This window comes from Pseudoliparis swirei, chromosome 2, assembly GCF_029220125.1.
Source record: "Pseudoliparis swirei isolate HS2019 ecotype Mariana Trench chromosome 2, NWPU_hadal_v1, whole genome shotgun sequence".
NCBI lineage: Eukaryota > Metazoa > Chordata > Actinopteri > Perciformes > Liparidae > Pseudoliparis > Pseudoliparis swirei.
Window position 1 is genome coordinate 2,325,568 of NC_079389.1, and position 23,228 is coordinate 2,348,795.

Here is a 23,228-nt window from a genome sequence, read left to right on the forward strand (position 1 = left end):
AGTTTACCGTAGATCTGACGGTATTTAAAGACCGGCCTCCCGGTTCAGTTAGTGGGCGCAGGTTAAAGGCGCCCTGTGGAGCTCTCACGTCAACAAACTAAAGGTGGGTTTACATTCAGTCCTCGAGGTCTAACAAACGTGTCGAGTGCACTCCCTCCCCAATAAAACATTTGCATAAGGCGATTCTTTTAACGTTTTTTTAATCCCATACAAAAAATTTTTAAAAAGGAGGAAGATAAAGAAAACAGGGACCCGGTCATTAAAAAACAGCTGTGTGGCGCAGAGAACATATAGATATATATATACATACATAGAAATATATATATTTATCTACATATTTATGTAGATAAATAAATATATATTTATGTATATATATAAATATATAGGTTTATATATAATATATATATATATATATATAAATACATATATATATGGAGATACATATAAATAAATATATTTATATATATTTGGCTGATTTTCTATGCTGTACCAATCACATACTGTTTTATTCTGCAAGACTGCACTGTATTCTGGGAAATATTAATTCAGCACAAACACATCGAGGGAAATGAAAACAAAACGTGGCTTTCGCGAGTATTCAAGATGGCCGCATGTAACGTTACTGAACTAACAATCAAACCGTCTGGTGTGAAATAAAAGTCACGGATTCAAGTGAAATAATTTGAGGAAATATTTACCATCCTACGAGGGAGAAGGTTCCCGTCGCTCGTTTTACTCTTAAAATCACCACCTGCAAATCAGAAAAACAGTCCCTTTACTGACGTGCAGGATAGGGCTCACATCGATGAACAGTAAGAAAACAACAATGCAATGTACATTTAACACACTGCAATGTCTCTGTGTCAGTGAAGGGTTGTGTGAACGGTTCTGAGGAGGCGCTGCACGAACACAGCGCTGCCATCATCACCGGCTTAGCGACGGCCGTGTGGACGCGTGTTCCCCGCATGCCTTCGTGTGCAACGAGAAGGAAGTAGAAGAAAATGTTCTTTTGCGTCCCCGACCGGGCGACTCGGCTTCTCCGAGAGCGGCGCGGACGCCTGAGGGGTTCACGAGCGCCGACTCGACATGCGTCTGACACATTTGGAACATGCTAGAAAACACAGGGCGCTGCTATTGCTGTTGCGCAATAAGGCCGCTTTGAAACCGACTCAAGAACCAAAACAAAGAGAACTAGAATGGGCACTCGGTAGAGCGCATACCTTCGCATATCACAAGATTGGGCATTGAATTATGAACATTTGGCATTAGTTGCATGCCAATTGGATATAAATTGACCGCGCTATGGTAAAAAGAAGATTTTGACCTTTTCGTGACCTTGACCTTTGACCCGATCGATCCCAAAATCTAATCAAATGGTCCCCGGATAATAACCAATCATCCCACCAAATTTCATGCGATTCGGTTTAATACTTTTTGAGTTATGCGAGTAACACGCATACAAATAAATAAATAAATACACGGCGATCAAAACATTACCTTCCGCATTTTCAATGTGAAGGTAACGATGTGAGGAACGAGAGGAATGAGAAGCGAGGAGGACGAACGTGCCTGCCAGAAACCTCGCGTCCAAAACAGAGCGGGCGACACCGTGGCATTCTGCAGACAACGCAGCGCAACGGTTTCCACGACAAACACGCGTCGTCCCACAGAGAAAACACATGCTGTGGAAGTGGGTTTCAAGTTGTTCACAAGAACTGTGCGTTGCAGTCAGGCTGCTGGATACACTAGACATAAAAAGAGAGCTAGACAACAGATTATCTTTTCTTCTTTGAAGCCTTTTACCGGTTTTTATTACCGTTTTAATTACATTTGAACGATTGCTCCCGGTACGGAACTGCAGGAGTGGTGAAAGACGGCATTTTCCAAACAAACCGTCTTATAAATAGGGGCATGAGTGATCTTGCTTTTTGAAAAAGTTTATGATGCTGTACTTTGGGGTATGGATTTCCCCTTCTTACGATATGCAAGTCGCACAAACATCTGTATGTATGAGCATGTTATCCTTAAAACTAGAACGGGCACTCGGTAGAGCGCATACCTTCGCATATCACAAGATTGGGCATTGAATTATGAACATGTTGGCATTAGTTGCATGCCAATTGGATAAGAATTGACTGCGCTATGGTAAAAAGAAGATTTAGACCTTTTCATGACCTTGACCTTTGACCCGATCGATCCGAAAATCTAATCAAATGGTCCCTGGATAATAACCAATCATCCCACCAAATTTCATGCGATTCAAGAAGATTTTGACCTTTGCATGACCTTGACCTTTGACCCGATCAATCCCAAAATCTAATCAACCGGTCCCCGGATAATAACCAATCATCCCACCAAATTTCATGCGATTCGGTTTAATACTTTTTGAGTTATGCGAGTAACACGCATACAAATAAATAAATAAATACATGGCGATCAAAACATAACCTTCTGCATTTTCAATGCGAAGGTAATGAGGCACTAGATCATGGAAATCTGTTTTTCAACTCACAAAAGAGGAGGATGCAAGGAACAGAGCCGGCTGGGTGGAAAACATGCATAGAGAATGCGATGGGAGGCGGATGTGTGTGAGCTATGATGCCACAGTGAAACTGGTGTAGCCGGCTCGGTCACTGTGAGCCGCCTGTATCTGGGTTAGTGAGACAGCGTGAGGGACACTGTGATCAATTGCTCGTAATCATGAGCGATTGCTTGTCGCCGGGGGAGATATTTGGGCTCGAGGCGCTACAGCGTTAGCGCAGCATTCTCCGATAGGCCGAGACGGAGCGGGCGATGACCTGGAGCCTCGAGCTGCACGACACCAGAAAGACATTTCATCGTCTCGCGCGAACACGAACGCACCGGAGACGGAGGCCGCTGAACTAATCCGCCCGTGCGCCGGCCTCGATCCGGAGGGGAAGCCGCAAACCGATCCCAGCCGGGTATTTCGTAACGAGGTTATCCCCCGACAATTCCTTTCCGGAGACAGGTTTATTGTCTCCTCTTTTACAAATCCTCAGGGTGTGTACTTAATGCCACACCCCGCGTCTGGATTCAATGGAATCTCATTTGCAGCCACGCTTGCGAAGGTCACGATGTGCAATATTTGTGATTGGTATTTTTGCGAGATGGGTGCCGATTCGAGCCGGGCTACTTCCTGGTCTCTGGTCGAGCTGCAGGGACGACTGACAGGGAAATCAAATGCAACATTAACCCTGGGTAGTATATTTATTCGACTGATGTTTTTATCCAACGCAACTGACAATATGTGCATTCAAACTTAGCAAGTCGCTACCACTGCAACTGTACATATACCATATATATATATATATATATACATATATTTTAGCTAACATTATAGCTCACATTTATAACCGGGTCCCTGAATGGGACTGGCTCTTACTGGTGGTAGAAGTATTGAGATCATGAACTTTAGTCAAAGTAGCAATGGCACTTTGCACCAAGCCCTGCATCCACAATGTTACTTCAGTGGGAGCAGAGCAGAGTTATCAGAACATGTACTTCATGCAGTAGAGAGTAGAAGTACTCAATGGTCCCGGTCCACTGTGTATATCATAATAATAATAATCATTTATTTTATATAGCGCTTCTCAAGTCACCCGAAGTCGTGCTACTGGTGCTACTGGATCATAATATGTACTTGAATGGCACTTACTTATGGTAATAATCGGGGTATTACTCATGGTATTACTCATGGTATTACTCATGGTATTATGGTATTACTCATGGTATTACTTATGGTATTACTCATGGTATTATGGTATTACTCATGGTATTATGGTATTACTCATGGTATTACGTATGGTATTACTCATGGTATTACTTATGGTATTACTCATGGTATTATGGTATTACTCATGGTATTACTCATGGTAGTACTCATGGTAGTACTCATGGTATTACACATGGTATTATGGTATTACTCATGGTATTACTCATGGTAGTACTCATGGTAGTACTCATGGTATTACACATGGTATTATGGTATTACTTATGGTATTACTCTTGGTATTACTCATGGTATTATGGTATTACTCATGGTATTACGTATGGTATTACTCATGGTATTATGGTATTACTCATGGTATTACTTATGGTATTATGGTATTACTCATGGTATTACTGATGGTATTACTCATGGTATTGCTGATGGTATTAATGATATTTTTGTAGTTTGGCTTTCTCAAGAAATGTTACTTTCTGTATTCTTGTAGTTCTGAGTTTGTACTCTTGGTTGATGCACTTATTGTAGGTCGCTTTGGATAAAAGCCTCAGCTAAATGACATGTGATGTCATGAATGACATGTGATGTATTAACATGTTAGCAAGACTTGAATGTTGAACAAGTCAATATGAACCACTTTACATGTTGCTGGGAAGGTTTTATCTATCACAATGGATTGTATGCAAAGCAGTTAGTAAGGGCATTTCAATAATCATATCAAGTCGACCACACGGAGTGAAGTAAAACACGTCGTGAAGTAAAACACGTCCCTCAGACACGTATTAAAGCAAAAGGTGTCCAATAACACACAATGCAAACACACAGCAGTGCCATGAAGAAGACGCACACGTGTGTTTCGTTATCCTCCCACTGACGCTCGTGTTGTTGTCCTGCTCTCGTTCACCTGCAGCGACCTCACGGAGCGGCTCACGTCGTGATTCACCACGATCAACTCTCCGGTCTGTGAGTTCATTTGATCCACAACAGACTCTCGTCGTCGTCTGAGCAGCAGCAGCTGACGGTAACGGAGTCACAGCTGCTGGCGCTCAGCTCGGGTAGCTGGAGCTCACCTGTCGGACACGACGGGGGAACGCTCGCGCTCCTTCACGTCACTAGTTCCGCAGGCTGTTTTTCATGAGTGGCGCTCCAGCGACAACGTCCACCAGGCCAATTAATGCAGCTGGTTAGCCCGTTAAATGACTCACAGCCCAGTTGTACCGTTACTATTTAGCATCGAGAACCATGCAGGTGTCAGGCGTCCACACACCGACCTAGCTATCGGCAAATCAATCAATACAAAATGACCAGCCTCGGAGTAAGCTAACGACACGTTATTTAGCAAACTAGCTAATTAACGTCAGCTCAAATAAATAAAGAAGCTAACGCTGAGTTTACAGTTATGTTATGCTACTTACGCATCGATAGTCTTCTGAATCTGTATTAAAAAACACGCAGCGTGAATCGTTACTCTTTGGGTGTTGACTGTCCATTTTGAGACAAGTTGTATTTTAGATGGTTTAGCGTCAATTAGTTTTTGTTTAGCTGTAGCTCTTTTTCTTTTTCACTTCCGGTTTCTACGGTGCGCTCAAAGGGACAAAAAGCCCCTCGGACCGTTTCTGAGTCAAGCGTTGTCGAAGGGGGCCAGACGTGTTTCAAGACTTGGATATATACTCTGTTTTTTTTTTTTTACTCACTTTTTTAAATGTAGTTGTCAACAACATAACTATGTATTTTCATACAGTCACTTTCTTTGTCAATGTTCCAGTTGTATGTCTTGGTACACATAATATTCAGGTACAGTGTACAACACACAACGAACAACACACATCAAATGATTCTCACTCCAAGAAAAAAAAGAAGAAGAGGGGAAATAAGGATAATAATGAATAGATTGCATAAAAAATAATAAAATACAAATAAAATGAAAATCATCTAAATAATAAGTGTCCACTCCTGAGTGTGGTATGCTTTCAGAGAGGATTGTGTATGATGTGTGTGTGCACAGAGAGTTAAGACAACTTGTTGTAAACGTTTGTATTTGTTTTAAGCTCAATGTATACGTTATACTTCACTTCAACAAAGACAAACAACATATAAGTTCTCACAAAGGTTATTTGTAGGGTGTTTAAGGTGCATTTCACCATCAGTTTAGGTACTTGTACTGTCGTAACTTTCTTAAATGCCGATCAACAACAACAAACATCTCTGAAACTTATTCTGGCTCTCATTATCATACTACACTAACAAAAGGCCTCAGGAAGGAGTGATGTCCTTGTTTGCTCACAAGCACTGTTTTGAGATTGACACTATGGGTCGAAGCGATAGCCTCCGGCATTCACCTCAAGGTTAATGACAAGGTTATCTTAGTGGATGTTTTTAAAATCCAGCATCCTCATTCAGCCAAATGCACGTAGGCATTTGTGTCTTTTGTCCTGAATGTAGAAATCTGTTGCTGCATCTTTTGTAATCACTCTAAAGTGTTGCTCCCTTTGTAAGACTTTATCTGGATTTTTTTTAAAGAGAGTCTGTAAGATTGTCCCTGAATAGAAACAGACTAGAAAGTATTTAAATGAATGAAGTAACTTTGTCAAGTTTCTCGTTATTTGAAGAAAAGGTTTATAAGAAATTGTACTTTCTGCAGTATAGCTTTTTGAAGTGAATCTCAGCTATTCACGGCAGTGTTGCGTGCACTTTCTGATCTCATCAAAATACTTCCTGTTTCCTCTGCGGTTGTGTTTCCACTGATTGTAGGCACAATAACATTATCAACTAGAACGGGCACTCGGTAGAGCGCATACCTTCGCATATCACAAGATTGGGCATTGAATTATGAACATTTTAGCATTAGTTGCATGCAAATTGGATAGAAATTGACCACGCTATGGTAAAAAGAAGATTTTGACCTTTTCATGACCTTGACCTTTGACCCGATCGATCCCAAAATCTAATCAAATGGTCCCCGGATAATAACCAATCATCCCACCAAATGTCATGCGATTCAAGAAGATTTTGACCTTTTCATGACCTTGACCTTGACCTTTGACCCGATCGATCCCAAAATCTAATCAAATGGTCCCCGGATAATAACCAATCATCCCACCAAATTTCATGCGATTCGGTTTCATACTTTTTTACTTATGCGAATAACACGCATACAAATAAATAAATATATAAATACATAAATAAATACACGTCGATCAAAACATAACCAAACATTACCTTCCGCATTTTCAACACGAAGGTAATCAGACATATTTCACAATGTGTGTGTGAGAAAGAGTGAAAGTGGAAAGTATCACCCGATTGACCTGTTGTGACACTGAAATTCCAGCTGCACCCTTTTCCCTCCGTGGCCTTTGATGCTGTTACTGACAGTTACTCAAACAACAATGAGGGAGATCTGTGGTTTCTTCCTCTTTTTCCCAATGATAAGCTATATTACATAAAACAACGCACGGACGTAAACATGCACACTCAAACACATCAACAAATTAAAACAAAACATGTCTTTTTACAAGGATTCAAGATGGCCGTACACATGTAACGTTACTGGAAGAACAGCCGCTCCTCCACATGCTCTTGACTTTGGGGGTTGAGATGGTTCAAGGTGTTATGATATGATATGATATACCTTTATTCGTCCCACAGTGGGGAAATTTCAAAAATCACAGCAGCGGTGCACATCAGAGCATTAATAAAAATAATTATAAAACACAAAACTAAATACTAAAAAACTAAAAACTAAATACTAATACTAAATATACAAGGGGACTACAAAGTAAAGTGCTGAGTAAAGTGTTGAGTTTGCCAGGATCTCCAGCGATCTCCTGCAGTGTGTTGTGCAGCCTGACAGCAGCTGAAGGACTTGTGGTTCCTCTCCTCAGACACGGGGAGGAATCAGCCAGTGGCTGAAGCAGCTGCAGAGCTGCCAGAGTGTCATGCATGGGGTGTGAGGTGTGGTTCATCAGGGACGAGAGCTTTGCCATCATCCTCCCGTCCCCCACCACCTCCACAGCATCCAGAGGACACCCAGCACGCTGCTGGCCTTCTTCATCAGCTCGTTCAGCCTCTTCCTGTCAGCCGCTGCCATGCTGCTGCTCCAGAAGACCACTCCATAAAAGATGGCGGATGCCACCACAGAGTCAAAGAAGGTCTTCAGGAGGGCTCCCTGCACTCCAAAGGACCTCAGTCTCCTCACAGGAAGAGTCTGCTCTGTCCCTTCTTATAGAGTGTGTGTGCGTGGTCAGCCCAGTCCAGTTTGTTGCTCAGGTGAACACCCAGGTACTTATAAGATGTTACAATCTCAATGTCCAGTCCATGGATGCTCACTGGTACCACGGAGGAAGTCCACCACCAGCTCCTTGGTCTTACTGGAGTTGATGTGGAGGCGGTTCCGCTGGCACCATTCCAAAAAGTCCTGGTTCAGTTCTCTGTGCTCCCTGTCATCGTCGGCAGAGATGAGTCCGACGATTGCAGAGTCATCAGAGAACTTTTGCAGGTAGACGTGGTCGGAGTTGTGATTGAACCTGAAGGGAACATTCCTCCACCCGGAGGTATTTTGAATCCTTCGAGGTGGAAAATGTCTTTCTTGGAATGCAAATTATGATTTTCCTAAGAATTAAGACTTTGGTTTAACCTGTTTGCTAATTTGTAATATGCTGCCGCGTCATATCGTTCTCAATCAACATGGTTGTAGTTTTAGGTGCAGCGGTTGGACATGATCTCCAACAGCTAAGACCTCTTTGCGTTATTAAATCCTGCGTGCCTATGAAGGGAAATCATTGGCAAAATAATCTTTGTTATAAAACAGCTCACTAGTTTGTACAGTATGACCTCGTCCTTTGACATTTTAATTATATAGTAAAACATCGTATAGGCCCTGAAGGACATTGTTTTCCTTTTCAAGTTAATTGTTTTTGCATACTGTACAACCGGGGCGTTTGGAATCAAAGAAAAGGGGGGCTGAGCTTCAAGGGGACTGGAATCTGTAGTTATGTTTGCGCGCGCATACATTTTTGTTTTGTTTTTTGTTAGACAGAATTTCAGGGTCATAGGGATATTTTTTGCTCATTTGGAGACTATCACTGAGATAAAGATGAACTAGTCCAGTGTCAAATATACCATTCAATAGAGGGAACAAAATAAATATATAATAATATATATTAATGCAAAGAATAGAGAGATGTTGAAAGTTATTTCTTGTATTTCGAATTCCCTCATTCACAGTCTCTCTCACTGGAGACAGTTTCTAAGTTTCCTTTCATTTTCCTCAAGTAAAGATGAATGTAAGCAGGAAACAATCGTTAATAACTAATTATATACACATTCTGTAACTACCTGGATTTACAAGTTCCCTTGATCTCACCTCATTGGCTGTAATCCTGGCTGTCGTTGATGAGCGACATTACTTGGCAGAGTAAGAAAGCCGGGGCAGCAGCCTCCCCAAGGTCCTAGTGCCCGGGGAGTTTATCGTTAAGTATGATGACAGGCTATTGGATTGTAATTTGAAGGGGGAGAAAACATACAAACCAGGACACACATATGTAGCATGTTAGATTTATAAACAACGGTTCCATGTGAGAAACAACAGTTTTATATAATGACATTACACTCAAGAAAAAGAATGCCAAATTATTTGTGTGGGGGCCTAACAAAACGTGCCTCTATGACATTACTGTCAGGTATTTGCTGTATTAAGACTGCACAATGGAGGAAAATGGATGTGCAGAAGCCATCTTGGTCTTGGTCTCCTTATGAAGTTTTCGGTCGTTTTGAAAACCACATTCAGTTTTTTGTTCTGTAATAGGAGCTCAATGTGTAGCATATACCTGCATTTGTGAAAAGAAAACCCAACGTGACAAATGAGGTAAATTCATATAAAAGTTTATTTTCTCTTTTTTAGAAACAAATGTTATCAGTACAAAAGTAGTGCAGAAGGTGCATAAACGCATACGCTTATTTTCGACAGATGGACACAAACAATGGCATAATAATAATATTAATAATAATAGCAAATAAATGACAATGACAACAACAGCATCTTGGTGGGAACCCCCCCCCCCCTCATTATTCTCTGCATGCAGAGAAGCATCATTTCTGGTTCATTGGCCATGTGGGGCACGAGGAGATCACAGGCAGTGAGCATCTGCCTCCCTCCGCGCGAGAGGAGTCTAAAGACACAACAGACACAACAGACACGTCCGATTTGAAGGGGGGAACCGATCACACACACACACGGGTCCACGTGCGTCTGAACACACTGACATCCTCGGCGACACAAACAGGAAGCCGAATCTTTCGTCAGTATCGGTTCAGACCGCGCGGGGCCGTGCGGGTTCATGCAGTCCTCTCCTCCTTCTCCGGCTTTCGACACAACATTTAGGCTCACACGCTATTCAGCGTGAGGTAATAAATAATACATTAAATACAAAAAAGGTTGTTTTTTGTTTTTTTCAAAAGTTTTAAATATGTTTCATCTGTGCGCCACGGGGATTAAGGCGCGATGCGGACCCAACTGTTGGAGTGCGCACCACGCTTCCTTCTCGCATCGACACATCCGCAGTCAATAATACCACATAAGAGCCCACACAGATAGAAAATGACCCACTTTTTGTTCTCTACCATTCAAATGTTCTTTCACAAATTTCATCAGTAGTAATAAGGCCCATAGAGAAGTGTAATACAATTTTTTTTAAAGTGGGCTCTCAGTACTGGCCGATCCCGACCTCCTGCTTGTAGCGCTTGGTGAGGAAGTCGGCCTGCAGCGTGAGCTTGGACAGCACTCCTTGCAGCCCGGTCAGGTGGTACTGGACCTGCTTCTGCAAGTCCTCGTCCTCGTCCTCCTCCTCCTCTTCGTACTCCTCCTCTGACGACGACAGCGACAGGCTGGAGGCGATGGACGCGGACGAGTTCATGCGGCTGATCACCATGCCCTCCTTGCGCCTCCCGTCGGCCGCCTCGCAACGCACCCCCAACTCCACGTCGCTGCGGATGGACTTGAGCAGCTGGTAGTAGCTGTACATGTCCCCCTCGTCCTCGTCCGACTTCAGGGAGCTCATCTCCCTGTCCTCCTCCAGCGGGACGTCCCGCAGCATGCTGGGCAACATGACGGTCTGGTCCATGTTGTTGACCGCGCCGATGAAGCGGTTCATGGCGTTGAAGAGGGAGTTCTTCTGGATGTAGGATTCTGGCAGCTGCATCATCATGTTGACGAGAGGTTGTTGTTGTTTTTTGGGGGGGGAAATGAAAGCGACCCGAGTTTCTCGCCTTGTTTGGTTTCTCCTCTGCGAGAGCGGCGCTCTAATTCCGAGTGGATCGGCTTAGAGAGGAGCGTCTGGCTGTCAGTGAAGCTGCAGCGGGGATTGGCTGTGCTGTAAATCAGGCGACGTCAGTTTCGCCCCTGATGAGTGCTGGAGCCCTTGTCGTGGTTTCTAGTCTGCGGGGAGGCTGGGTGCGTTTTTATAAAGGATCGGAAAATACAGGTGTTGGTCTGAAGGCGGTGCCACGACCTGTTTGTCAAGTTCTGCCACTGCAATTGAAACCGGATCCAAATGACCTGTAATAGCACCCGGCATAGCAGACGAGTTGCTTCACAGTGGCAGCAAGGCAAACCCAACTGCACAGAGCGCAGACCCGAAATATATATTTGTAAATGCTTTAGACGCGCGTAATTACGCACAACAGATGTCCATTCACTTGTTAACATCCATAACTTGCATTGATGTGCCCTGAATCTGTGCAATGACTTTACTTCCCACGAAATCAAAACGACTATTACATCATCACCCCCATCCTCCACATTCTGTTCCGATGACATGCCGTGGGTGAGGCCCCGGCCGAGCAGGACGGGTGGCATGAATATTCATGAGCCAGGCCATCGGCCCACTGCTCCCCGGCCTCCAGTGCCAGCCAATCAGATGGCAGTGTCCTCGGAGGAGGGACAAATCGGTGTCGGACCAATGAGGGAAGCGCGTCTGTTGCCTCGCACATCATCGAGAGAAAAACACAGAGGCAACAAGTGTTCAGGGCTTTGGTTCCATTCACTGACTCTGCGTGTCATGGTGGGTCTTTCAAGTCTTTCAGCAATAGTTGCACGAGGCTAAATTAGTGTAGATGAAATAGCCCCTGATATAGATTAAATGACATAACAGGTATTATTTTATATGATCAATGGTATTAGAGCTGCTTGTGGTCGGGTAGTTTAGTCCAGTGGTTCCTAAAGGATGAATCTGAGGAGTCTTGATGAGAGGATATACAGGCAATACATTCATATGTGAAAATTGTCGGTCCATCCTGAAATGAGACGAGATATCTTTTTAGGCCTTGACATCTTCACATTTCAATATGGCGCCTGTCTCTTCCTAGTTTTGAAGGCTGCATAGCGATACAAGCATGTCATTAACGTACATGGCTGTTCTACGATTCACCTTCAACCGCCTACTCATTACGTCATCGTGTGTATGAACCTCCACCTACCATATTTAGGCATCATGGTAAAAAAACATTGTGATATTTGATGACGATGCGTTTGTGGATCTCACTTCCCAGAGATCCAAACAGTGGCGCCTTTCCCAGGAATGTTGCCACCAACACCCGGTGCATAGTTCTGCCAACCCGAGGGCTTTCCTCAGGGGGCTCAATCACCACGGCGATATACACTACCGTTCAAAAGTTTGGGGTCATCCAGACAATTTTGTGTCTTCCATGAAAACTCACTTTTATTTATCAAATGAATTGAAAATTGAATAGAAAATATAGTCAAGACATTGACAAGGTTAGAAATAATGATTCATATTTGAAGTATTAATTTTGTTCTTCAAATTTCAAGCTCAAAGGAAGGCCAGTTGTATATCTTATATCACCAGCATAACTGTTTTCAGCTGTGCTAACATAATTGCACAAGGGTTTTCTAATCAGATTAGCAAACACAATGTACCATTAGAACACTGGAGTGATGATGGAAATGGGCCTCTATACACCTCTGGAGATATTTCATTAGAAACCAGACGTTTCCACCTAGAATAGTCATTTACCACATTAACAATGTAGAGAGTGTATTTTTGATTAATGTTATCTTTATTGAAAAAACAGTGCTTTTCTTTGAAAAATAAAGACATTTCTAAGTGACCCCAAACTTTTGAACGGTAGTGTACCTCTTTAGGCAATAGTGACTTAACCGGCATTTACATGAAGACATTCTGCTTCATCACTTCTAATGTATACCTACTTAGTTATTTCCCACCCCTAAAACTGGGTGTTGTGTCATTCCCTCTCCCATTTTGACGGCTTGTCTGGTCAGCACATGTTTAGAGATCCACTGACCAGTCAATACAAAAGCTACAACAGCGGTCACAATAATACATCCAGGATGTCACACAGGTGAAGTATAATTGGTGCTACATAAAAATGTGCACACGCCCAACAATTATATCCTCGCTGCCGTTGTCCAATTACGACACAATTACAGTGATACAATGTGGACGGGCAAATGTCGTAAAAAGAAAGAAGAAAAAAAGGTTCCCACTTTATTGAGTCTCACATGCACCGGAGCAGTCCTTGCAGGGACATTACAGGCCTGCTTATCTCCCCTCAGGGTAACTTTAGTCTAAGCCAGTTACAGGACTGACAAGCATTTCAGATTACACCTCAAAACAAACTGTTGCACCAGCCAGTTCCCAGCAGCGTCGGAGGACAGCTGATTCCCCCCCCCCCCCCCATACTCTTGACTGCTGGTAAACAGGGAGGGGGGTCTACAACAGAAATAGCCCTGCATTAGTCGTCCGTGCAGTATGTGCACTTGGGGTGGGGGGGGGGGGGGTCTGAAACACAATCTTCTGCAAAACAATTCTGGTTGGACTGAAACTACAGAGCAACATGTTTTCACTGCGAAACCGTCAACAATAACAACAACAACAGACTGTATATCCGCCTGTCTGGTTGTCAATGAAAACCGGTCTGACGGATTCGGTGACTGGACGCTCACAATGGGAACGTCGTGCCCAGGAATGATCTGGCTGAAACTCCATGCCCAGTGAGAGAGGATCCCAGTGAATCACTGTGAACTGAAACATGGTGGCTCAGCTGGAATGGGAGGAATGTGAATGGCAGAACCTGCTGGTCCAGTTTGGTTTCTGTCTCCGTAATCTTCCCCTCCTCCTTCTCTTCAAAGGTGATTCCCTGTCCGGAAGAACAGAGGTGGAACAAGTACTCTTGTCATTTACTCAAGTAAAAGTAACGATACCACATTGTGAAAAGGCTCCTTTATCAGTAAAACACATGTACTTCATCTTTATAATATATAATGTTTAACATGTAAACATGTAGCGGAGTGATTTAATATATAATGTTTAACATGTAAACTTGTAGCGGAGTGATGCTGATTTAGTCTGTTTCATATATTATTTTTATTATTATTATTATTATTATTATTATTATTATATCGTTCTGGGCAAAGTAATCTGTTGAAGTTTTCTGGTACAAAGTACAACATTTCCTTCTGAAATCCAGTGTATGAAAAGTATAAATATTTCTCAAATTGAATTTCTCAAATAAAGAAGTCCCTCAGAATTGCTCTTAAGTGCAGTGCGTGAATACACTGACTGAAGTTAAAGTTAACATATGGAAAAATGCAACGTTACAAGTAACATTACATTCTAGTGTCAAAGTATGAGCAGCAACATGCACTCAAAGAAACACGAGTAAAGACTCAGGGTTTCACCAACAGGAGCATTGGGGAGGTTTCCATGTCTCAAGGTGGAGTGGATTTACTGAACGTCCATTTGGGCTTCAAGGATTCAAGGATTCAAGGATTCAAGGATGCAGTGAATCATGTATTCAAGGTTTCGATAAGTTGAGGATTCAAGGATTCAAGGAGTCATGTAGTCATGGAGTCATGTATTCAAGGATTCAAGGAGTTGATGATTCAAGGATTCAAGGAGTCATGTAGTCAAGGAGTCATTTATTCAAGGATTCAAGGAGTTGATGATTCAAGGATTCAAGGAGTCATGTAGTCAAGGAGTCATGTATTCAAGGATTCAAGGAGTTGATGATTCAAGGATTCAAGGAGTTGAGGATTCATGTGTGTGCGTTAGTTGTCGTTTGTGTTCATGTGTGTGCGTTAGTTGTCGTTTGTGTACATGTGTGTGCGTTAGTTGTCGTTTGTGTACATGTGTGTGTGTTTGTTGTCGTTTGTGTGGCGTTAGTTGTCGCTTGTACATGTGTGTGCGCGAAGTTGTCGTTTGTGTTCGTGTGCGCGCGAAGGTCGCTGTGTACATGTGTGCGTTAGTTGTTGTTTGTGTTCATGTGTGTGCGTTAGTTGTCCTTTGTGTTCATGTGTGCGTTAGTTGTCGTTTGTACATGTGTGTGTTAGTTGTCGCCAGTACATGTGTGTGCGCGATATGTCCTTTGTGTTCATGTGTGTGTTCGCTTTGTGTACATGTGTGCATTAGTTGTCGCGTGTACATGTGTGCGCATGTCGTTGTGTTCATGTGTGCGTTAGTTGTCGTTTGTGTACATGTGTGTGCGCGAAGTTGTCGCTTGTGTTCATGTGTGTGCGTTAGTTGTTGTTTGTACATGTGTGCGTTAGTTGTCGTTTGTGTACATGTGTGCGCGAAGTTGTCGCTTTGTGTTCATGTGCGCGTTAGTCGCGTTTGTGTACGTGTGTGCGTTAGTTGTCGCCAGTACATGTGTGTGTGTTAGTTGTCGTGTTCATGTGTGCGCGTTGTCGCCAGTACGTGTGTGCGTTAGTTGTCGTTTGTGTACATGTGTGTGCGTTAGTTGTCGTTTGTGTACATGTGTGTGCGTTAGTTGTCGTTTGTGTACATGTGTGTGTTAGTTGTCGTTTGTGTTCATGTGTGTGCGTTAGTTGTCGTTTGTGTACATGTGTGCGTTAGTTGTCGTTTGTGTTCATGTGTGTGCGTTAGTTGTCGTTTGTGTTCATGTGTGTGCGTTAGTTGTCGTTTGTGTACGTGTGTGCGTTAGTTGTCGTTTGTGTACGTGTGTGCGTTAGTTGTCGTTTGTGTTCATGTGTGCGCGAAGTTGTTTGTGTACATGTGTGCGCGAAGGTCGCTTGTGTACATGTGTGCGTTAGTTGTCGCTTGTGTTCATGTGTGTGCGTTAGTTGTCGTTTGTGTACGTGTGTGCGTTAGTTGTCGTTTGTGTACATGTGTGTGCGTTAGTTGTCATTTGTGTACATGTGTGTGCGAAGTTGTCGCTTGTGTACATGTGTGCGCGAAGTTGTCGCCAGTATGTGTGTTTGTTGTCGCTTGTGTGTGTGCGTTAGTTGTCGCTTTGTGTTCATGTGTGCGTTAGTTGTCGTTTGTGTACATGTGCGTGAAGTTGTCCTTGTGTACATGTGTGTGCGTTGTCGCTTGTGTTCATGTGCGCGAAGTTGTCGCTTTGTGTACGTGTGTGCGTTTGTGTACATGTGTCGTTAGTTGTCGCTTGTGTTCATGTGTGCGCGAAGGTCGCTTGTGTTCGCGTGTGCGAAGTTGTCGCTTGTGTACATGTGTGCGAAGTTATCGTTTGTGTTCATGTGCGCGTTGTCGCCAGTACATGTGTGCGAAGTTGTCGCTTTGTGTTCATGTGCGCGGTTGTCCTTGTGTTCATGTGTGCGCGCGGTTGTCGTTTGTGTACATGTGTGTGTTGGTTGTCGTTTGTGTACATGTGTGTGCGTTAGTTGTCCTTTGTGTTCATGTGTGCGTTAATTTGTCGTTTGTGTACATGTGTGTGCATTAGTTGTCGCCATGTGTGTGCGTTATATGTCCTTTTGTGTACATGTGTATGCGTTAGTTGTCGCTTGTGTACATGTGTGTGCATTGTCGCCAGTACATGTGTGTGCATTAGTTGTCGCTTGTGTAATGTGTGTGCGAATGTCCTTTGTGTACATGTGTGTGCGTTAGTTGTCGCTTGTGTTCATGTGTGCGTTAGTTGCTTTGTGTTCATGTGCGTTAGTTGTCGCTTTGTACGTGTGTTAGGTCGCTTTGTGCATGTGTGTGTTTGTTGTCGTTTGTGTTCATGTGCGTTAATTTGTCGTTTGTGTACATGTGTGTGCGTGTCGTGTGTGTAGTTGTCGCTGTGCATGTGTGCGTTAGTTGTCGCTTGTGTACGTGTGCGCGAAGTTGTCGCTTGTGTACATGTGTGTGCGTTCGCGTGTGAGGTCGCCATGTGTGCGCGATGTCGCGTGTTCGCGTGAAGTTGTCGCTTGTGTACATGTGTGTGCGTTGTCGCGTTTGTGTACATGTGCGCGAAGGTCGCTTGTGTACATGTGTGCATTAGTTGTCGCTTGTGTACATGTGTGTTAGTTGTCGCCATGTGTGCGTGAAGTTGTGTGTGTTTACATGTACGTTGTCGTGTGTGCGTTAGTTGTCGCGTGCGAAGTTATCGTGTGTCATGTGTCGTGTGTATGTGTGCGTTAGTTGTCGTTTGTGTTCATGTGTGTGCGTTAGTTGTCGTTTGTGTACATGTGTGTGCGTTGTCGCTTGTGTTCATGTGTGTGCGAAGGTCGTTTGTGTTCATGTGTGCGTTAGTTGTCGCTTGTGTGTGTATGCGCGAATTGTCGTTTGTGTTCATGTGTGTCGCTTGTGTTCATGTGTATGTGTGCGTTGTGTTCATGTGTGCGAATTGTCGCCAGTACATGTGTGTGCGTTAGTTGTCGCTTGTGTACATGTGTGCGTTAGTTGTCGCCAGTACATGTGTGCGTTAGTTGTCGCCATGTGCATGTGTGCGTTAGGTCGTTTGTGTTCTTGTGTTCGCGTTTGTGTACATGTGTGCAAGGTCGCTTGTGTACATGTGTGTATTAGTTGTCGTTTGTGTTCATGTGTGTGCGCGTTAGTTGTCCTTTGTGTTCATGTGTGTGCGCGTCGCTGTCGCGTGTGTGCGTTAGTTGTCGTTTGTGTTCATGTGCGTTAGTTGTCGTTTGTGTACATGTAAGGTCGTTTGTGTACATGTGTGTGCGCGAAGTTGTCGTTTGTCATGTGTGCGTTAGTTGTCGCTTGTGTACATGTGTGCGCGTTAGTTATCGCCAGTTCGTGTGCGCGAAGGTCGCTTGTACGTGTGTGCGTTAGTTGTCGCTTGTGTTCATGTGTGCGCGGTTGTCGTTTGTGTACATGTGTGTGCGCGAAGGTCGTTTGTGCGTTAGTTGTCGTGTTACATGTGTGTGCGTTAATTGTCGTTTGTGTACATGTGTGTTAGTTGTCGTTGTGAAGTTGTCGCTTGTGTACATGTGTGCGTTAGTTGTCGTTTGTGTTCATGTGTGTGCGTTAGTTGTCGCTGTCGTGTGTCGCTGTGCATGTGTGCATGTCGTTAGTGTTGTGTGTGTGCAGTTGTCGTGTGCGTTAGTTGTCGTTTGTGTACATGTGTGCGCATGGTCGTTTGTGTTCGTGTGCGAAGTTGTCGCCAGTACATGTGTTAGTTGTCGCTTGTGTACATGTTGTCCTTTGTGTTCATGTGTGCGCGAAGTTGTCGCTTTGTGTACATGTGTGTAGTTGTCGCTGCATGTGTGTAGGTCCTTTGTGTTCATGTGTCGTTAGTCGCTTGTCGCTTGTGTACATGTGTGCGTTAGTTGTCGTTTGTGTACATGTGTGCGCGCGTCCTTTGTGTTCATGTGTGCGTTAGTTGTCGTGTGTGTACATGTGTGCATTGTTGTCGCCAGTACATGTGTGCATTAGTTGTCGTTTGTGTACATGTGTGCGTTAGTTGTCGCTTGTGTACATGTGTATGTGTGCGAAGGTCGCTTGTGTACATGTGTGCGTTATGTGTCGCTTTGTGTTCATGTGTGTTTGTTGTCGCTTGTGTGTGCGCGTTAATTGTCGCCAGTACATGTGTGTGCGTTAGTTGTCGCTTGTGTACATGTGTGCGTTAGTTGTCGCTTGTGTTCGCGTGTGCGTTAGTTGTCGCTTGTGTACATGTGTGTGCGTGTGTTGTCGCGTACATGTGTGCGTTATTTGTCGCCAGTTCATGTGTGCGCGAAGGTCGCTTGTGTACATGTGCGCGTTAGTTGTCGCTTGTGTTCATGTGCGCGTTGTCGTTTGTGTACATGTGTGTGCGTTAGTTGTCGCTTGTGTTCATGTGTGTGCGCGAAGGTCGTTTGTGTACATGTGTGTGCGTTAGTTGTCGTTTGTGTGTGTGTGTTAGTTGTCGTTTGTGTTCATGTGTGTCGCGATGTGTGTGTGTTTGTTGTCGCTTTGTGTGTGCGCGAAGGTCGCTTGTGTACAGTGTGTGCGTGTGTTATCGTTGTGTACATGTGTGCGCGAAGTTATCGCTTTGTGTTCATGTGTGCGTTAGTTGTCGCTTGTGTACATGTGTGCGTTAGTTGTCGCTTGTGTTCATGTGTGCGTTAGTTGTCTTGTGTACATGTGTGCGAAGTTGTCGCTTGTGTCTGCATGTGTGCGCGAAGGTCGCTTGTGTACATGTGTGTGCGTTAGTTGTCGTTGTGTTCATGTGTGCGCGCGTTGTCCTTTGTGTACATGTGTGTGCGCGAAGTTATCGCTTGTTCATGTGTGTGTTAGTTGTCGCCAGTACATGTGTGTGCGCGCAGGCGTCCTTTGTGTTCATGTGTGTGCTCGTTGTCGCTTTGTGTACATGTGTGCATTAGTTGTCGCAGTACATGTGTGGGTTATGTTCATGTGTGTGCGTCGTTGTCGCTTGTGTACATGTGTGTGCGTTAGTTGTCGTTTGTGTACATGTGTGTGCATTAGTTGTCGTTTGTGTACATGTGTGTGCATTAGTTGTCGTTTGTGTACATGTGTGTGCGTTATATGTCCTTTGTGTTCATGTGTGTGCGAAGTTGTCGCTGTGTTCATGTGTGCGCGTAGTTGTCGCCAGTAACGTGTGTGTGCGTTTGTTGTCGCTTGTGTACATGTGTGCGTTAATAGGTCGCTTGTGTACATGTGTGCGTTAGTTGTCCTTTGTGTACATGTGTGCGCGAAGTTGTCGCTTGTGTTCGTGTGTGCGCGAAGTTGTCGCTTGTGTTCATGTGCGCGAAGTTGTCGCTTGTGTACATGTGTGCGCGAAGGTCGCTTGTGTACATGTGTGTGTGCGCGAAGGTCGCTTGTGTACATGTGTGCGCGAATTTCCGTTGTCGCCAGTTCATGTGTGTGCGTTAGTTGTCGTTTGTGTACGTGTGTGCGTTAGTTGTCGTTTGTGTACATGTGTGTGCGTTATATGTCCTTTGTGTTCATGTGTGTGCGTTAGTTGTCGTTTGTGTTCATGTGTGTGCGAGTCGCTTGTGTTCATGTGTGCGCGCGTTGTCGCTTGTGTACATGTGTGTGCGCGTAGTTGTGTACATGTGTGTGCGTTAGTTGTCGCTTTGTGTGTGCATTAGTTGTCGCTTGTGTACATGTGTGTGCGCGTTAGTTGTCGCTTGTGTTCATGTGTGCGCGAAGTTGTCGTTCATGTGTGCGTTAGTTGTTTTGTGTACATGTGTGCGTTAGTTGTCGCTTTGTGTGCATGTGTGTGCGTTAGTTGTCGCTTGTGTTCATGTGTGTGTTTAGTTGTCCTTTGTGTTCATGTGTGCGTTAGTTGTCGCTTGTGTACATGTGCGCGAAGGTCGCTTGTGTACATGTGTGCGAGTTGTCGTTGTGTTCATGTGTGCGCAGGTCGCTTGTGTACATGTGTGTGCGCGTATATCGCTTTGTGTTCATGTGTGCGTGTGTACATGTGTGCGAAGGTCGCTTGTGTACATGTGTGCGCGAAGGTCGCTTGTGTTCATGTGTGTGCGTTAGTTGTCGCTTGTGTACATGTGTGTGCGTTAGTTGTCGTTTGTGTACATGTGCGCGTTGTCGCTGTGTGCGTGTGTGCGTTAGTTGTCGTTTGTGTACATGTGTGTGCGAAGGTCGCTTGTGTTCGTGTGTGCGTTAGTTGTCGCTTGTGTTCATGTGTGTGCGAGTTGTCGCTTGTGTACATGTGTGCGTTAGTTGTCGTTTGTGTACATGTGCGTTAGTTGTCGTTGTGTACATGTGTGTGTGTTTGTGTACATGTGTGCGCGAAGTTGTCGCTTGTGTTCATGTGTGTGCGTTAGTTGTCGCCAGTATGTGTGCGTTGTACATGTGTGTGCGTTAGTTGTCGCTTGTGTTCATGTGCGCGAAGGTCGCTTTGTGTACATGTGCGCGAAGGTCGCTTGTGTACATGTGTGCGCGCAGTTGTCGCCATGTGCGCGTTAGTTGTCGCTTTCGCGTGCGCGAAGGTCGCTTGTGTACATGCCGCGTGCGTTTGTGTTCATGTGTGTGCGTTAGTTGTCGCTTGTACATGTGCGTTAGTTGTCGCTTTGTGTTCATGTGTGCGCGAAGGTTTGTGTTCATGTGTGTGCGTTAGTTGTCGTTTGTGTACATGTGTGTGTGTTAGTTGTCGTTTGTGTACATGTGTGTGCGTTATATGTCCTTTGTGTTCATGTGTGTGCGTTCGTTGTCGTTTGTGTACATGTGTGTGCATTAGTTGTCGTTTGTGTACATGTGTGTGCGTTATATGTCCTTTGTGTTCATGTGTGTGCGTTCGTTGTCGTTTGTGTACATGTGTGTGCGTTAGTTGTCGTTTGTGTACATGTGTGTGCATTAGTTGTCGTTTGTGTACATGTGTGTGCATTAGTTGTCGTTTGTGTACATGTGTGTGCGTTATATGTCCTTTGTGTTCATGTGTGTGCGTTAGTTGTCGTTTGTGTACATGTGTGTGCGTTAGTTGTCGTTTGTGTTCATGTGTGTGCGTTAGTTGTCGTTTGTGTACGTGTGTGTGCGAAGGTCGCTTGTGTTTGTGTCATGTGTGCGTTAGTTGTCGCTTGTGTCGCGTGTGTGTTTGTTGTCGCCAGTTTGTGTACATGTGTGCGAAGGTCGCTTGTGTACATGTGTGTGTTTGTTGTCGCTTGTGTGTGTGTGCGAAGTTGTCGCTGTGTTCGCGTGCATTAGTTGTCGCCAGTACATGTGTGTGTGTTTGTTGTCGCTTGTGTTCATGTGTGCGCAGTTGTCGCTGTGTACATGTGTGCGCGAAGGTCGCTGTGTTCGCGTGTGTGCATTAGTTGTCGCCAGTACATGTGTGTGTGTTTTGTCGCTTGTGTTCATGTGTGCGCGCGTAGTTGTCGCTTGTGTACATGTGTGCGCGAAGTTGTCGCTTGTGTTCATGTGCGCGTTGTCGTTTGTGTGTGTGTGCGTTAGTTGTCCTTTGTGTTGGTGTGCGAAGTTGTCGCTTGTGCATGTGTGCGTTAGTTGTCGCTTGTACATGTGTGTGTGCGAGGCGTCGCTTTGTGTTCATGTGTGTGCGTTAGTTGTCGCCAGTACATGTGTGTGCGCGAGTTGTCGCTTTGTGTTCATGTGCGCGAAGGTCGCTTGTGTACATGTGCGTTAGTTGTCGCCAGTGTTCATGTGTGCGTTAGTTGTCGCTTGTGTACATGTGTGCGTTAGTTGTCGCTTGTGTGCGTTAGTTGTCGCCAGTACATATGTGTGCGCGAGCGTCCTTTGTGTTCATGTGTGTGCGTTAGTTGTCGCTTGTGTACATGTGCGTTGGTTGTCGCTGTGTTCATGTGTGTGCGCGAAGGTCGCTTGTGTTCATGTGTGCGCGAAGGTCGCTTTGTGTGTGCGTTAGTTGTCGCTTGTGTACATGTGTGCGCGTTATGTCGCTTGTGTTCATGTGTGCGTTAGTTGTCGCTTGTGTTCGCGTGTACATGTGTTAGTTGTCGCTTTGTGTTCGCGTGTGCGCGAAGTTGTCGCCAGTACATGTGTGTGCGTTAGTTGTCGCTTTGTGTACATGTGTGCGCGAGTTGTCGCTTGTGCATGTGTGCGTTAGTTGTCGCTTGTGCATGTGTGTGCGCGTTGTCCTTTGTGTACATGTGTGTGCGCGGTTGTCGCTGTTCATGTGTGTGTGCGTGTTAGTTGTCGCTTGTGTTCATGTGTGTGTTGTGTACATGTGTGTGCGAAGTTGTCGTTTGTGTACATGTGTGTGCGTTGTCGCCAGTTGCGTGTGTGCGCTTGTCGCTTGTGTTCATGTGTGTGCGCGTTAGTTGTCCTTTGTGTACATGTGTGCGCGAGTTGTCGTTTGTGTTCATGTGCGCGTTAGTTGTCGCTCAGTACATGTGTGCGTTAGTTGTCGCTTGTGTTCATGTGTGTGCGTTATGTCGCTTGTGTACATGTGTGCGTTAGTTATCGTTTGTGTTCATGAGTGTGCGTTAGTTGTCGCTTGTGTACATGTGTGTGCGTTAGTTGTCGTGTGAGTTCATGTGTGCTGCGAAGGTCGCCAGGTACGCGTGTGTGCGAAGTTGTCGCGTGTGCGTTAGTTGTCGCCAGTACATGTGTGCGCGAGTTGTCCTTTGTGTTCGCGTGTGCGTTAGTTGTCGCTTGTGTTCATGTGTGCGCGATTGTCCTTTGTGTACATGTGTGTGTGAAGTTGTCGCTTGTGTTCGCGTGTGCGTTAGTTGTCCTTTGTGTTCATGTGTGCGTTAGTTGTCGCTTGTGTACATGTGTGTGCTTAGTTGTCGCTTGTGTTCATGTGCGAAGTTGTCGCT

General features: G+C 44.7%; 3 protein-coding genes across 5 annotated transcripts in view; all 3 read right to left on the reverse strand.

Moving 5' to 3' along the window:
* Window positions 1-5,387, reverse strand: part of si:dkey-100n23.5 (cyclic AMP receptor-like protein A) — a 65,730-nt gene extending 60,343 nt beyond the window's left edge. The window contains exons 1-2 of one of the 3 annotated variants that reach the window (XM_056425598.1): window positions 5,161-5,387; window positions 699-751 (exon numbers count right to left, since the gene is read on the reverse strand). In XM_056425598.1, the coding sequence (XP_056281573.1) occupies window positions 699-751; window positions 5,161-5,235 (128 nt within the window). In that variant the 5' untranslated portion in view covers window positions 5,236-5,387. The remainder of the gene's footprint in view (window positions 1-698; window positions 752-5,160) is intronic. The other 2 variants (XM_056425590.1, XM_056425605.1) reach the window with 2 other exon arrangements.
* A 4,225-nt stretch (window positions 5,388-9,612) lies between these two features.
* LOC130204451 (mid1-interacting protein 1-B-like) lies at window positions 9,613-11,334 on the reverse strand. Its single transcript, XM_056431199.1, has one exon. The coding sequence runs from the start codon at window positions 10,948-10,950 to the stop codon at window positions 10,450-10,452; it is 501 nt and encodes a 166-aa protein (XP_056287174.1). The 5' UTR covers window positions 10,951-11,334; the 3' UTR covers window positions 9,613-10,449.
* Window positions 11,335-13,539: 2,205 nt separating this feature from the next.
* The window catches only part of tspan7b (tetraspanin 7b), a 46,268-nt gene continuing 36,579 nt past the window's right edge, over window positions 13,540-23,228 (reverse strand). The window contains exon 9 of the transcript XR_008833529.1: window positions 13,540-13,921. The gene's annotated coding sequence lies outside the window, so the exon portion shown is untranslated. The remainder of the gene's footprint in view (window positions 13,922-23,228) is intronic.

What these genes read in the sequence shown, in the direction of transcription:
- LOC130204451 (XM_056431199.1), bottom strand. Translation starts at nt 10,950, where the DNA reads ATGATGATGCAGCTGCCAGAATCCTACATCCAGAAGAACTCCCTCTTC.